This window comes from Myotis davidii, unplaced genomic scaffold, assembly GCF_000327345.1.
Source record: "Myotis davidii unplaced genomic scaffold, ASM32734v1 scaffold2537, whole genome shotgun sequence".
In the NCBI taxonomy this organism is placed as follows: domain Eukaryota; kingdom Metazoa; phylum Chordata; class Mammalia; order Chiroptera; family Vespertilionidae; genus Myotis; species Myotis davidii.
In genome coordinates, this window is record NW_006288180.1 from 129327 (window position 1) to 145740 (window position 16414).

Sequence of the window (16414 nt, forward strand, 5' to 3'; positions counted from 1 at the left end):
TCAGCAGGACTGGAAGTTGCTTTGGACCTAGTACTGCTTTGTTGTCTATTTGATCCGGGCGCCGAAACTACACTGCGTCCTTCGAGGTAACTTAATAAATTGGCCCACAGACGCTGGCGGAAGTGCGGCATTGCCAGCACTAGGGGTATTTGGCGACCTGTACAGGCGCACAAGTTCCTAAGACATATTTAAACTTAGGGCGTCTGGGTGGTTATGAAGGGGAAGATTCACCCAAATAAATACTACAGGATTATTTATTTTTGGGGGGGAGAGGGGGTGGAGAGTGGGAGAGGAAAAAAACAATGAGAGGAAAACGTCGATTGGTTGCCTCCTGCTTGTGCCCCGCAGGCCCACGCGCTATCCACTGAAGACACTGGCTAGGGCCAAACATTAGAGCTCTGATAGAATTGGGGGTGCTAGATTTCAGTGTCGGGCAGAACGTTGCCGAGTGCCTGGTGGTTTGGTTAAGTGCCGCGGGCGCGCGCCACTGCGTTTGTCAGCCGCAGACTGTGCCAGCTCCTGCGTCCAGGACATCAGCTCGGCCGCTAGGTGTCCGCTGGCGCGGGCCCCACACTCGGTGTCTGGAGGTGCACCAGCCGGCAGATGGCCTCCGCCCACAACTCTGCGGCTGGTGCGTTGTCGGGAAGTCTCGCAGGATCTGAAGTACACAGCACAGCGCTAGCCGAGGGCTCTGGTAGCGCTGGGTAACATAGTCTAAGCCATCTGATTGGGCCCAGCAAAGTAATCAAATAGCCAATGAAAAGGTACAATGAAAAGTTTATTTACATGCTCATTTGTGACGACAACCTATGAATCCTCCAATCAGGATCGAAATCATACTAGCCTCATTTGAATACATCGTCTATAAATAATCGCCCCACTGTAGAGGGGTCATTAGTTCCTCTAGTGTGAGCGACAGTGGAACACCCATTGCCGTTATGCCCGAGCCCGCCAAGTCGGCGCCCGCCCCGAAGAAGGGCTCCAAGAAGGCCGTGACCAAGGCGCAGAAGAAGGACGGCAAGAAGCGCAAGCGCAGCCGCAAGGAGAGCTACTCGGTGTACGTGTACAAGGTGCTCAAGCAGGTGCACCCCGACACCGGCATCTCGTCCAAGGCCATGGGCATCATGAACTCGTTCGTCAACGACATCTTCGAGCGCATCGCGGGCGAGGCGTCGCGCCTGGCGCATTACACAAAACGCTCGACCATCACGTCCCGCGAGATCCAGACGGCCGTGCGCCTGCTGCTGCCCGGCGAGCTGGCCAAGCACGCCGTGTCCGAGGGCACCAAGGCCGTCACCAAGTACACCAGCTCCAAGTAGACTCCAAGTAAGCGGCCTGACTCCTAACCCCAAAGGCTCTTTTCAGAGCCACGCATTCGTTCAACAAATGAGTTGTAATCTATTCATTCGCTCAGAATCCATTCTCTGGTTTCTCGGAGTTGAAAGCTACATCATTTTATTACAGAGAGGACTAGGGAATACTTGGGAATTATCCAGCAGTAATACCTACTGCCAGTTGTGTAGATGGGAGACAAGCGCAGTTCATAAGTAAACACTAATTTGTCCTGAAAGTGATTGCAGATGTACAGCTCCCATTTCCGTGTGCAGGTCTCCGAGGTGATCAGGGATTTGATGATGACCCCTCATGAAAACACAGTGCGATTTTTTGTGACAAGTTCTCTTTAGAGTTCCCCCCCACCCCCCAAAAAAGCTAACTATTGCTGAGAAAAGGTTGAAAACAATGTTTTCACGAAGTATACCGAGGTTTTTCTGGTTTGGTTGCTGTGCAGTTCAATTTCTGCTTGAGGCTCTGAGCAGCGCGTGGGGGAGGGAGAGGGCGTAGCCTGTGCTGCATCCCCAGGGCACAGCGAGAGGAGGTGGGACCAGGCTTGGAGGCGCCTTCAAAGCCAGCCAATCAGGTCTTCAGAGCCTGGCAGGCAGGTAATTTTGGGCGAAAGGCAGTTTTCGCCTTGGGCACAAGAGAAGGTTCTACCCCTCAACTACGGGCAACTTGAATTGGGGACATTGCCCATAAGAGTTTCAGGAAGAACCTGTTTGGCCTGTCTGAAGGGCAGGGCGAGCTTTTATTTACCTGCTCTTATGTTGCAATAAGCAACCCTTTGAAGCCCCCAAAGTGCAAGACACCATCCCCAGCTCAGAACATGTTGTATACCTGCCCTTCCTATCTCCAAACCTCTCCCAGATGCCGGTGTCTGAGTTACGTGTGTGGGGTCCCTGTGTGCATAAGATTAAATGTGAATTACTCGTGTTAACCTATTTTCTGTTGATAAGATTGTTTGCGAAGCAAAAGAACCAGAGGAGGGAAAGGAGAATTTCCCCCCTTCCACACACTGGCAAGTGGGTACAATTAAAATCCAGAATAATATTTTTTATATTTTTAAAAGCAACACAGAGAGCCACCAAGAAAGTGAGGACCTCTCCAGCCCAGGGGCCTGACCCCTGTGACACCCCAAGCACCCTCAGCACCCCAGCGGGCTTTTAACCAAAGCTGAGCTTTGCTTTCAGGGGTTTCGTGACGCCTCCCCGTGATGGGGAGCCTGATACGACATCTTTCTTGGTGAAGCTGGAGGTGGGAGGAGGAACTAGAAATAAACACACACACACTGAGGATGGCAGGGAGAGTCGGCCCGGAACCCTGGGGCCCAGCAGGGCGGGGTTCACCACTGAGGGTTTGGACCGAAAGCCCAGCTGACTCGTCTCTGGCATTAATGCCACAGGGATTCACCCGGCTGAGAGTGTAGTTTGGGGATACCCCACACTGGTTCTGAGCCCTGAGCCACCTGGTAAAGGCAGATACAAATCCGCCCTGAAGGAAAAAGCTTGTTTTCGGCCTTAAGCAATCTCCAGTGATACAATACCCAATCACAACCAAACTAAAGCAGATACACCAGGAAACAGGAAACCACGGCATGAACAAGAGCCACAGACAGTGCAAACAAAATGAGTAAAAAGGCAATTAAAGACTTTCAGTGACTAACAGATGTAAAACACACACACACACACACACACACACAAAACACAACCAACAACAACAACAAAAACCCCTTTTGCCTACACAGATTTGAAAAAGAAGAAAATGGAGCTCAGAGATATTTAAAATTTGGTTCCAGAACACCACAATAAAAATATAAAATAACCAAATGGAAATGATGAGCTGCCTCCTGCACACCCCGCACTGGGGATGTGTCCTGACCATGGAGTCGAACCATGACCTCCTGGTTCAAAGCCGGGCTCATGTAAAACTCTTAAAACAGTCTGACCGTCTGTTATGGATTATGCAGTTGTTACCAGTTATATTTTCCCTAGTCACTGATTTAAAGTGTAAATCAGAGTAGCCAGTTCTCTGCAACTCTCAACGAAGGGGAGAGAATATGAGCTTTGAACTGTTTGAATACCACCCCAAGAGGGGCCTGGTGGGATTGGGAGCACAGAGCCTGTATTTTCCAGGAACATCTCCTAGGTCTGAATTGAGTCATTGTCTGTTCATGCTAATAATGACTAAAGTGTAGGTGACACTGCAGAGATACGTCAGAGCACGTGTACAAGCGAATGTAAAAAGGATCTACTTCGTTGTATCGCAATTATTAATGCAGGCGGCAAAACGGTACCGAACAGATAAACACCTTTTATTTTATTTTTTTCAATTAGGGCAGAGATGAATGCGGAGAAGAAATGAATGCAAACAGTAACTGAACATGTGAATCAACCCATAGAAGTTATGAAATACGAAAAGTCTGATCTGCCAGAGAATAATTGCTGTTTATCCCTCACATACCCAACCCCTCCTGGTTCCTGCACATTGATTCATCAAAAGGTCGTTACCTGAGTGGAGGAGCCCAAACACGGTGTTTTATTTTAGCTTTCTCATTTTATTACTTGTTTCAGTCATAAAAATAGAATTTACTTCTGTCACAAGCCTACTTACTGGGAATTCTTTCTTTCCGAAGGACTACCTTTGCTTAGAGAAGTCTGAATGAGAGGACTGGCCACACATCTGTGATATGATTAATAAAAATTTGTGGAGTAAGTACTGGAATTCTGCATTCATTTTTAATTCAAATCTTTCTCCTAACATATCCCCTTTCTAAACATACAATTTATTTCCCACGTGCTTTCTGGTATGAAGGTCTGAGTCGGTGAGGCCGAAGCCCTGCCGTGGCTTTGGTAACGGTCTTGAAGGGAAACAGTCGTGGAGGTGACAGAGCTCACATCCGGCTCCTGAACGAAGGGAAACAACGGTCTCAAACCGAGGGCGCACTGAGCCACTAGACCGACGGCAGAACCCAATCGTCTGCATTTCCGTTCCCAGGTGACGCCCCAGCACCTGGGCCCGAGATCACACCAGAACTGCCCTTCGCAGAAATGCTAATACCCAACAGCCACACAAACCGCCTCAAAAGATGGTTCAGACTCGGGTGCAGGTGGCACACAACCCTCCCCTGTTCATACGCATTTTATTTATTGATTATTATGCCAACACCCAGACGTTCCCAGTGCTTTCCAGATGTTCACTTGTCATTCTCCTGACACATCTGTCTTCCCGATCTCACTCACGGATTTACCGATTCACCCGAGGCTTCGCTCAACGTGCCCCGAGTCCCACGGTCTCTGCCCCGGGTCCTGCTCTCAGCACGGCACAGAAGTACATGTCTGTGGGGAACGCTAGGCCAGCGGTTCTCAGCCTGTGGGTCGCGACCCCTTTGGGGGTCGAACGACCCTTTTACAGGGGTTGCCTAAGACCATCGGAAAACACATATATAATTACATACTGTTTTTGTGATTAATCACCATGCTTTAATTATGTTCAATTTGTAACAATGAAATTGGGGGTCACCACAAGATGAGGAACTGTATTAAAGGGTCGCGGCATTAGGAAGGTTGAGAACCACTGCTCTAGGCCATCAGTCCAGATCACTCGGGAGACACTGAGACCCGCTCCAGCCAGGCCCTGCGCCCTCTGGTCAGCTTGGCCGACAGACCTGAGCGAACATGGGTCACTTCTGACTCCCGAGGCTGCATCTGGGGATCACCCAGCCCCCCCTAAAGCGCAGCCCCGAGTCAGAACCCGCCAGTCTTTATTGCTGCCTCTGGGTTTTTGTTATTGTGGTGTGTTGTTTTTATTTTTGGGGGGAGGGGGGTGTGGGCATCTGGACTATTCTTGCTCATCAACATGACGTATACAATTGCTTCACCGACGATCCATCAGGCTGGCTGGGGCACAACATTACCGTGTCGGTTATTTTGGAACTTAGGAGCATATTAGCACATTAAGTCACCACAAGATGTAAACACTGCATAGCTATCAATTCGAGTGAGTCTTGGTGTGTATCCCTCAGTGACATTTCATAGTTTTATTTATATAGATCTGGGGGTTTTTCCTGGTCTTAGAATCCTTTGCCTGTTGTGCTGTAAATGGTAAGAGGGTTTTCCATTTCCATTCCGGATGGGTCACTGCTGATGTCACAGGAAGGCCTGATTTCCTGTGTCCACCACCCTGTAACGCTCGGTGAGATCGAATCGTTTATACAAACCCCTGGACTTTTGCAATGACATGTTATTTTCAAACAAGAAAGATAACATCTTTTCTTACCGAATCCCTGTCATCAGTACTTCCTGTCTTGGTCTAAAAAGATTGGCAGGGCCCTTGGTGCCATGTTGAATAGGAGCGTTACCACAAAAGCAGAACTTTTGTCTTTCTTTTTGGCTTTTGGGGAATCCTTCCAAAACTGATCATTAAATATTACTCACACTGTAGCCGCTCCTTATGAAGTAGCTACTCCTTTTCATTCTCAGTATATTGAAAATGTCTGATAAATTTTTTTTTAAAGTATGAGTGTTATCTGCTAGCAGATTCTTCCACTGTATCAATGATGACTACATAGTTTTTCTCCAATATCTCTCACTGGGAGATTTATGATGTCAAACTTTTCTCCCATTCTTGGAATAAGCCCTACATATATACTATTATTTTTAAAATAACATACCCTCTTGCTTTTCATTTGTGCTTTAAATAGCACTTTTTAAATGAATGTTCCTAAGACAAGACTATAGTTTATTCTTTTGTCTCTTCTTTTGTTTCTATCTAGGGTAGATAATGACGTTATGCATTTTCAAAGGGGAAAAAGGGAAGACATTATTTTTCAATGGAAACGCCTTGTTAAATAGGGATTATCAGTTCCTCGCATTTCACTAAAACCTGTAAAGCCAACTGTGCTTGGTGTCATTTGGATTGAAGGGTGCAGGAGAGATGCCTTTAGTCTATCCCATTTCCTTGTCATCACAACTTATCTTTTTTTCTTGGAAATTATCCTTTAATGTTAAGTTTAATTTTTGTAAAAGTTGTCCATCGCATTCTCAAGGTCCTTCCTCTCTCCCTTTTGGAAACTGTGTCCATCAAGGGTTTATCTTTGCGTTCATTAGACACTAGGTGGCGCTACGAGCCCGCGGCAATTTTTAATTTCCAGCAGCTTTCACTGGATCTCTGAGGTCTGTGATTGAACCCTCGCGGCAGATGTCCTACAGCCCCCACCACAGCGCCCGCCCAGACAGATGTCCTTCTTAGGAATTTTTCAATAGAGAGTTTTTCCCTCTACCCTCGGCTTTCTCACCGGCCTTGGCTTTATGCTCGGTGTCTCCCGGTCAGTCCAAGGGCCCGCTCCCGGGGCAGACTTTGGGTAACAAAGCTCCGAATCCTGATCACGGAATGCGGCCCAGGGAACCGTTTGCTGTGCTCATCACTATGGTTTCACCTCCCAGGTTTCTATTCCGGGAAATTTCCAGCGTTTCCCCTGGTGTCTCGTTCTCTGGCTTTGCAGTTTATCGAGTCCTTCGGTATTTTGCTTTCCAGAATAGTAAGTGCCTTGTTCTCCACGTTGGAAATAAAACTCCCGGAGTGTCCCTCGCCAGCCCTACTGCTCCTTTCAGCCTCGAAATGTGTGATAGCAGCATGACTATACCTGCTGTCCTCAGTGAACATGTCCGAGCCATATTCCCCCTCATTCTTATTTTCTTTATTATTTTTTAAATCCATGCATCTTATTTTCAGACTCAAATAAACCTAGGACTTTCTAATGCACATTTTTATTGCACACTTTCTTTTGCTTTTAAAGTAAACATCATCAAAAGACAAAATATTGTACATATTCCAAAACTCTAACAATACTTTTCTGAGAAAGGCAAATGAAAACATAAAACGTCCATGAGGCCACAATCATATAACGAAATAACTAGATATTACATTTAAGTTAATATCTACCATTGTATTATGTAGAACTTAAAACAACAATCACTTCTTGGACTTGGAGAGAATGTTTATGGGGGAAAGTCCATCACAGAAATCCACTTATTTAAAGCAAAGGACTCGATTTTGTTTTTCAATTAACAATCCTGTGGCCCAAGTAACTCTCTTCAGCTCATCAAGGATCGATCAAAACTGGACCCAGAAACTACCTGGAGAGGCCATTCCCATGGCATCCAACTTGCCTTTTTATTGATAATTGTTCAGTTAAATTTCATTTCATATTAAAGTACAACCAAGTGTGTTCAACTCTTTACAGTTAATCTTGCGCAGGTTCAGCAAGATTTAAATGATATCAACTTTTATCTGAGACTTGAGATCCTGGAACACTGGGAAGGTCAGAGAAATCCCCACCCCTCCAGGATTCCAGAAGTGACTCACAGCAGGGAACCGCCTCTTCAAGCCTAAATTCAAGGGTGAACTGTTGACCTATGACGCAGGTCCTCCCAATTCCCACTCTTTAATTCACAGATGATTAGTTGAACTGCTAATCCCCACTAATCAATCAGAATAATAGGCTTGTCAGCCAAAGGTTGCATTTTCTCCGTGACCCCAGGTTCCAGAACCTTGACCCACCCTCCAACTTCATGAGGGTCCCTCCAGAGAATTGGAAGACCTCAGGCTAAAATATTTTCTAATCCGCTAGCCAATTAAATCACGTTCTCGCCTCACCTTCCTATACTGGCTGGTTCCTAATCTTGCTAACTCTTCCATCTGAAGAAAATCCCTTCTGCCTAACCTTGGGACGCATCCAGACCTTAAGCAGTCCCCCCGGCCTAGGGCAGTAATCCCTTTCATCCTGCCCATAATCCTTTCCAAAAAAGTATCTTCTTACCAATTCTGAACCTCTTTTTCATTCAACACAATTCTTGGACTATTTTGTCTGGCCCGTATCCTGTGTAACTCACTAAACTCGTGTGCATGTGGAATGACCACTCCGGTTTAGGTCAGTCCTCACCACTCTTCAATGTTATAGAGCCCAGGTTCGTCTTGTGGCAACACAAAATTCAGCCGAATAAATTAGGTCTGACTATCTCTTAGTGTTTCATGAGTCAGGCCGCAGACAGCAAGGCTTTTAGCTACTGCAAGGGGCTCTCAGGGGTTGCACAACCTGCAAAGTTTCCATAGGAAGACGGTGGGGCAAGGAGGCGATTTACAAAAGAAAAGAAAGGTGTGTTCTGGGGCCAAGGCGTCTTTTCTTTGGGGGAAGAGGATGAGAGGATGTTTGTCATGCAGATGCCTCTTCTTTCTAAGCCTAAAGAGAAGCCTTTTTAGACTGATTACCTTACTGGTACTTGACTGGAAAATTCCAGACCAGTTGATTAAGATTACATTTCTCCCTTCACCTTAAAAAAGGGGGGCGGGGGGAGATTACCTGTCTGGGAGAGATTGAAACTGTAAATATGTCAGTTATTAAATCTAAGTTTGTTATCTTGAGCTTTTGCCATGAGTTGTGTCATTTTGGGCCTGTGGCTTTTCTCTATTTATAATCCACACACTTAAAAGTAGTTGCTTGGTCCTCATACCCTTATTTAAATCCTATAAACCCCGTGGTTACACTTGGGCAAATGGTCCAGGGTCATTGACTTGAAGCTTTTACTTTAGGACTCATCTTTTCCTTAATTGGACATGAATCAGACCACAAACGTCTTGTGTTTCCAGGCAACATGCATTGGTCACCGAATATTCACATTCATTTGCACAGAGAAGTGCCCTTCTCCCGGTGAAATCTCATGGGAGGATGAAATCGGGAAGGGAAATGTCCACAACTGAAGGGATCCGTGTTGATTTCACTTCAGAGCTTTGTCTCACAATTAATTGGTGACTTTCAATTTTACCCCAAATGGAAACACACTAACATTCTCAGCTAGTTAAATTAAAAAGAAAAGAAAGGCTAATGGCAATGCTAATAATAACTGACAACAAAGAAACCCAGACAAAGAGCCGAAAAGGAAGAGTGTTTAGGTCCTTCGCCCGCAGCGCCATGTGCCCTGGCCAGGCTGCGGGGCAGGGGGCACCTGCACCCTGCCGGGCTCCTTGATTTTCTCTCCGGTCCGGGTGGGGGGAGGGGAGAAGCACAAACAATTCGGTGATGGCGTACAACAAAAAGATGTCGCAACATATGAAAGCCCTGGGCCAAGTGATGAATTAGAGCTAAGCAATGAAATACCTGAGCCCGAAAGGGTTTCCTGTGGAAACGACTGTCACATACAAAGAAGAATTCGTTCCAATGACTGACGAGACCCTCAGCTGTCGGACACCATGGAGGGTGGCCCTGCACCGGAATCTCGATGGACGGCTGAATTCTGAAAACCAGGGCGAGTTTGCATGTAAATGTGATAGATGCCTTGATTTCAATGTTGTGTTTTTGACACGTGTATACACTTAATTTTTCTGTCAAATATGATGACTGATAATAGGCAATAAATATTTCCTTGAGGAAAAGTAAAAAGGGGGGGCGGTGTTTAAAACCATGTGTGGGACACAGAAGGGATTTCGGGGGAACGTGTTCCTTCCTGTCCTTTGTTTATCCCCAGCCACCCCTTCCTGCCCTGCAAAGACCCTCAGCACCTGCTTCCACTGCAGCCAGGCGAGTGGGGGTCTCCTTAAGGGGCTGAGTCTGGCTAGTAGGTCAAGGGGGGAGCCTGAGGCTCGGCATTTCCAACCAGTTCCTGGGTGACTTGCTGCTGGTGGCTCAGGGACCCCAATTTGAGCAGCCAGGCCCTAGAAGAAAATGTCAGATCAAATCATCGCATCCAAATCTTCGACTCGATACCTCCTCCCATGGGCACTGACCTTGAGACCGATTCACAACCGGCATTCCCTTTTGCTTAGAGCACATTCCACCTGCTGAGACCAGTATCTTCCCCCTTGGACCCGCCCGGAGAATTCTCCACCCAGAAAAGCCACCTGGAGCCCTTTAAAATCCCCTCACTCGCCTGGGAACCCACCCAGGAATTCTCCACTCGTGGGCAATAGGGTGGTGAAGACCTGGGGGTGGGTAGGCCCTGGGAGGAGGGGAGAGAGAGAGGAGAGGGGGAAATGGGAGATATCTGTAACACTGTCCACAGTAAAAAAAAAATATGTAAAATTGAAAAAAAAGGGTAGTCGAACATTCTATAAAAATTAAGCAAGAGAAATCGTGATGGTTCATCTAAATACCTTGATTTTATCAGTGGGGAAAAGAGTGCAGCTTCATCTTAAATCACTGAAAATTCAAATTTGGGACTCGCGTTTAGATTGGACAGAGATAATTTTTGACGTCACTTTGAATATCCACCAATCAGACACAAAACGTTGCTTTATATTTGCATACCAAGTTGTATATAAAGCGATACATCCCTCTTTCCTTACTCTCTTCTCCCCAGAGGCATCTGCTGAGCTCCCGACCATGCCCGAGCCCGCCAAGTCGGCGCCCGCCCCGAAGAAGGGCTCCAAGAAGGCCGTGACCAAGGCGCAGAAGAAGGACGGCAAGAAGCGCAAGCGCAGCCGCAAGGAGAGCTACTCGGTGTACGTGTACAAGGTGCTCAAGCAGGTGCACCCCGACACCGGCATCTCGTCCAAGGCCATGGGCATCATGAACTCGTTCGTCAACGACATCTTCGAGCGCATCGCGGGCGAGGCGTCGCGCCTGGCGCATTACAACAAGCGCTCGACCATCACGTCCCGCGAGATCCAGACGGCCGTGCGCCTGCTGCTGCCCGGCGAGCTGGCCAAGCACGCCGTGTCCGAGGGCACCAAGGCCGTCACCAAGTACACCAGCTCCAAGTAGGCGCGCGAGCCCGCGGCCTCGCTCCCGACCCAAAGGCTCTTTTCAGAGCCACCCACACCTTCACACGAAGAGCTGTGCAGCGGCCAGTCCCGGGGCAGAGCCTTGGGGCCAACGGTCCAGAGGTCGTTCCCGGCCCCTCATGTGTCCCGCCTGCAGCGCGCGCTCACCTTTTGGCATTTCCCCGTCGGCTGGAGGCGCAGCTCCCCGTGCGGCTTCTAACTGGGCCGCGGCGCCTCGGGTCTCGGATGAAACGTCATCACTGGGCGCCGCAGGCCTCGCCAGCGTTTGAAAAGCCCGCGCTAGACCCTGGCGGCCTCTAGGTGTCGCTGCGGCGCTAATTCCTCCCGCCCCCCCCCACCCCGGGGCCTGGGCGTTAGGGACCTCGCCCGGCGCTTTCTCTCCGGGTCTTTAGAGACACGTGGGGCGCCTGCAGCGCTCCGGGGAGAGCAGTGGTTACGGCACCTGCTTCCATTTGATCTCTGGAAGGCACTTAGTTAGGTTTGTGTTTTGGTTTTAATGGCCAAGCACACAATCCCTTCCGCACTTACGACTCGTTTCACAGACCAGACCTGCCCCACAGTTCCCAGGACGCGGTCTCCACCAGGTTCCTCGTCTGCAGCCTCCAGCGCGCCCTCTCGCACCGTCGCTTCCCAGTTACCATCTGGTCTCCAGGTCTCCCCTGGCTCCGTCCAGCAACTGTTGGGGGTCCTGCTCAGGAGGGGGGCCCGGGCCAGTGTGGACGTGGAAGGGAACCAGTGATGCTGGGCAGACTGCACCCCACGGAAAACACCGCAACTCCCCTTCCCCCATTTACCTGGAAACCGGCAGAGAGTAACTTCTGGGAGTGACAAAGGGGCAGGACAGCCCAGGTTAAAGCAGTAAGAAGTGGCATCGCTGTCCTTTGAGAAACACTCCTTCCTATACACGCTTCCCCGCCACCACATATTACCAAAATGGCGAAATAGCACTGCCACTCGCTCAGGGGCAGGGCTTCAGTCATCAGACTGAAGGGTCCGGGTTTGACCTCTGGGGAGGGCGCGCGCTTGGGATGCAGGGTTCCCCACATCACTGTTCCCAACTCCCCACAAGAAACTCAGAGGGGAAACATTCGCAGGTGAAGAAACTTACAAGCCTGTGACTACCTGAACCGCCGCAAAGACAAGACAGCGCAGTTACATTAACAGCTCTTTTAAAGGAGGAGGTGGGTGGCCCTAAAAAGGGCCTTTGGTTTTGCTGAAGAAGCCAGTTGCTGGGGTCTCAGCCGCCGAAGCCGTAGAGCGTGCGGCCCTGGCGCTTGAGCGCGTAGACCACGTCCATGGCCGTGACCGTCTTGCGCTTGGCGTGCTCCGTGTAGGTGACGGCGTCGCGGATCACGTTCTCCAGGAAGACCTTGAGCACCCCGCGCGTCTCCTCGTAGATGAGCCCGGAGATGCGCTTGACGCCGCCGCGCCGCGCCAGGCGCCGGATGGCGGGCTTGGTGATGCCCTGGATGTTGTCGCGCAGCACCTTGCGGTGGCGCTTGGCGCCGCCCTTGCCCAGGCCCTTCCCGCCTTTGCCGCGACCAGACATCGTGACTTCCCAACTGCTCAGCTGGCAGCGCAATGGTGTTGGGAGCGCCGCTCAGCCTATTTATAGTCGTGGGCCGGACCTGATTGAAACCTACACGGCAGGCGTGGCGACCCACTCAGTTCCCGCCCTTTGTACATTGTCCCCGCTCCGAACTGTGGAAACCCGGTGTTGCGCCGGAAGCCACGCTGAGTCCGGGAGGGGGACTCTAATCAATGCTACGGCGTGTGCATATGTGGAGTTTGCACACAACACTTGAAGCCTGTAAGTGGGCCGTTCCATACACTTTCCACAAGGAAGCCTGACACTTGTCCTTCGGGGTCCCCAAAATATGAAGTCATGAGTTCGTGCGTGTTGTTCCTCATAAAGATCTAAGCCATGCAATTTGTTTAACATCTGAACACACACACACAAATAAAACAGCCACAACATTAATTATTCCTCTCCCCAAAGTGCACTCCTCTAAAATGATGAGTACCAAGACAGCATCCTAATTTGCGAAAACTTTCTGTGGGGCTATGGAAAATTTTTCCTCCCATCTTCAGAGTTCTAGGTGAGCTAATCCAATTAACAGCGACAGGTAAACGGGAGAAAGGAAAACGTAATAAATACATCTACATGGGGAATTATGAAAATCCCAAAGACGGGCAAAATGAAGTATATATGTCATTTTGAATAAAAGAGAAAGGGCTTTGAGATTTCAAAGGAGAAATAGGCAATTTGCAGGTAACGAAAGTGGGAAAAAATTTCTTGCTAGACAACTCAGAAACAACGGGGCAAAGGGAAATGCAGTGAACAGATCTTTGCACGGGTCCTTCCTGACTTTCATAGTTAATTCTTCTGTGCTAAAGTGTGTTTTCTGAAATGATTATGCTCTGGTTCCCTTCGTAAAGCAGGCTTCCCTATCCGAATCTCATTAAGAAGGAGACACTGCCCTGGCCGGTTTGCTCAGTGGATAGAGCCTCCGCCTGCAGACCGCAGGGTCCTGGGTTCAATTCTGGTCAAGGGCACATATCTGGGTGGCAAGCTCCATCCCTGTTTGGAGACATGCACGGGGCAGCGATCAATGATTCTCTCTCATCATTGGTGTTTCTATCTTTCCCCCTTTCCCTTCTCTGAAATCAATAAAAATATTTTTATTTTTAAAAAGGAGACACTTTCCTGTTTGTGTTGGGCTTCAGTTGATTTCAGCTCCAAATTATCTGTATGCCAAGGGGGCACACTGATGGGAGTGCTCCTCCCAAACCCCACACTTCTTCTGAGAACAATTCACAACAATAAATACTTATATATTTACTTCATCACTCACTTCGTTGAGAAGTTCCAGCTGACTTTGGGTAGACCTGGCTTTTCTCCATGGTTTGTAAGGAGGACCAAGCTTGCATCAAAGTTGCTCCACGAGCTCACAGTATATGGAACCCTCACTGGTTTGGTTCAGTGGGTAGAGCACAGGCCTGTGGACAGAAGCCTCCTGGGTCCTGGGTTCGATTCTGGTCAAGAGTGCATGTCTTGGTTCCGAGCTCCTCCCTGGTCTGGGCGATATTTCTCTCTGTCTTTCCATCTCTCTCTAAGAATTCAATAAAAAATATTTTTAAGTATTTTAAAAATATTTTTTTAAAGAAAGCAACAACAACAAAAAACACACTGTATGGAAACAAATTCCAGAGTGGAGTTATTAACCTGGGAATTCAGACAGGATTCAGAGGGTCTGAGAACTTGTGTATAAAAAAAACACCTTGATCTTTATTGTTAATATCCCCCAACGGAATGGTAGCGTTTCCTCTGTTTATGAAAACAGTTAACAGTATAATTGGCTAGACCTGTGCTACAGTCATATCACAATGCATCTACAGCTATTGATATCTCAAAACATCATTTAAATATATCACTCCATCAGACTCTAATTCTTGGTCATATGGGTAATCTTATTTAATGTTTTGATAAAGAAGAACATATGTTAACACATGTTAATACTTCCCTGATTTGCACTTTTGATAAACCTAATAACAGTAGTTTAATATGGTGTTTTTGTAATCCTATGTATATTTTAATATTTTAAAAATTTTATTTATTGATTTACAAACGTTTCTAATCCTACCTGAGGATATGTCTTTTTATTACTGAGAGAGAGAGAGAGAGAAAACATTGATGTAACAGAGACACATCGATGGGTCAAGGAGAAAGCGTAACTTCCTGTGCTTTGCCGTGTCCTGTCGTGTCCCAGGACTTCCCTTTCATAGTCCGAGGGGAACGCAGCCTTGAGCTTGTTGACGACGAGCACAGAGCTTGAGGAGCAAAAAAAATCAAATCACTGTCGCCCAACTCAAGGAGTTTGCCGCTTGGGCTGTTCGGGTCAAGAAAGACAGTCGTGGGCCTGTCCTTTTATTTACTTGCAGCAGGTGGAGGAGACGGATTCACAGCCAAAGCTCCGTCCCCTGAAGGGGCTTAGCCAGTGCTCATAGACTATTTGGTTAAACACTTGTTGATTTCTCCTTTGCTGTTCATGTACCAGATTTGATTCCTGTCAAGCCCCTTGGCTGTTTCTGTGTCTACAAAACACTGTGCTGTGTTTCAGCATTTAGCAAAAACAGCATTCAGTGAGACACCTGTCCTAACAACCCTACCATCAACCTGTATCTTACTGAACAGAAAGCATACGCTGTAATGTGCTGCCGATAAACCTATATCCTTTCTTAAATAAGAATTTTAGTAGTAACTATAGAACATTCTTGCTTGTAAATGTCCCTGTCCTAAAGGAATCCTACCTGAGTGAGTGTGTGTGCTGCGTATATTCCTTAATGCTGCTGTTACTTGAATTCTGTCCAAATGCATCTTCCCCAAGCATGACAGACTTCTGTGCCCAAAAGCTCATGAACATTTGATTAACATCCCCCTCTTTAAAAAAAGAATTTTTTTAACCTGTAGAAAGCACCAACTCTCTTTCTGCCTTTACCTGAATCTATTCTGCCATCAGCTACTGTAACAGGCCCAACTGCCCTGAAAGACAAGCATCGATTACTACATCCCCCATTTCCTTTAAATAAATAGTGACTCCTTACAGCCAAAAATAGTCACCAGAAGCTGTGCTACAGCTTTTTCAGACAAATCAAAGGCTTTTCTGATGAAAAATCACTGGTGTTCCAAGCACCCTTCAGGACTGCTCTTGGAGAGAAATCCTGGGAGAGCCTGTGCTATTTCTCCTCCTCGGAAGGCGATTTTCTGGGTAAATCTCGAGGAGAAGGCAGCAGATGCTGACATGGATGACAAGCCAAGAAGGTATAGAACATTATCGGGGGGCAAGATATTGGAGACACACCGGGAAAATTTTATATTTTAAACGAAAATCAACAAGTGGACTCTCTGACCTGTGAATCTCTCAGAGTGTCGGGGGCTTTTGACAAAGGCTGAGACCGACGTGACGCTAATCGAAAGGCGACAGTCTGACGGCCTCAAAGCTTGACCTGTCCCGGTGGATTGTAGAGTAAAATTGCAGTGGTTCTTCCACAGGGAATTTTAATTTTTGGGCTTTCCTGGAATGGAACAAACACAATTCCGAGACGGAGCTGAGACCCAGTTGCTCGGGGCGGAAGAGGGAGCTGGGAGCCAATCAGCGCGCGGCGTGGCTGTGTGTTTATATAGACGCTCTCCGCACCGACCGCGCCACTCGCAGACTCGTTTTTTTTCATCTGCCAGGTACCCTCGCCGCCGACCATGTCCGAGACCGCACCGACCGCGCCTCCCGCGCCTTCTGCGGAGAAG

The 16414-nt window shown here is 48.0% G+C and overlaps 3 protein-coding genes across 3 annotated transcripts; 2 read left to right on the plus strand and 1 right to left on the minus strand.

Annotated features, from left to right (window-relative positions):
* Nucleotides 1-783: 783 nt before the first annotated feature.
* Nucleotides 784-4056, plus strand: LOC102762900 (histone H2B type 1). Its single transcript, XM_006759973.2, has 2 exons — nucleotides 784-1326; nucleotides 3669-4056. Exon 1 carries the CDS (start codon nucleotides 939-941, stop codon nucleotides 1317-1319), a length of 381 nt encoding a protein of 126 aa, XP_006760036.1. The 5' UTR covers nucleotides 784-938; the 3' UTR covers nucleotides 1320-1326; nucleotides 3669-4056.
* Nucleotides 4057-10682: 6626 nt separating this feature from the next.
* Nucleotides 10683-11116, plus strand: LOC102762622 (histone H2B type 1). The gene has a single exon (XM_006759972.2). The coding sequence runs from the start codon at nucleotides 10709-10711 to the stop codon at nucleotides 11087-11089; it is 381 nt and encodes a 126-aa protein (XP_006760035.1). The 5' UTR covers nucleotides 10683-10708; the 3' UTR covers nucleotides 11090-11116.
* Nucleotides 11117-12268: 1152 nt separating this feature from the next.
* LOC102763199 (histone H4) lies at nucleotides 12269-12688 on the minus strand. Its single transcript, XM_006759974.2, has one exon. The coding sequence runs from the start codon at nucleotides 12656-12658 to the stop codon at nucleotides 12347-12349; it is 312 nt and encodes a 103-aa protein (XP_006760037.1). The 5' UTR covers nucleotides 12659-12688; the 3' UTR covers nucleotides 12269-12346.
* Between the last annotated feature and the right edge of the window lie 3726 nt (nucleotides 12689-16414).

Coding starts and splice junctions, on each gene's coding strand:
- LOC102762900 (XM_006759973.2), top strand. CDS start 939: ATGCCCGAGCCCGCCAAGTCGGCGCCCGCCCCGAAGAAGGGCTCCAAG.
- LOC102762622 (XM_006759972.2), top strand. CDS start 10,709: ATGCCCGAGCCCGCCAAGTCGGCGCCCGCCCCGAAGAAGGGCTCCAAG.
- LOC102763199 (XM_006759974.2), bottom strand. CDS start 12,658: ATGTCTGGTCGCGGCAAAGGCGGGAAGGGCCTGGGCAAGGGCGGCGCC.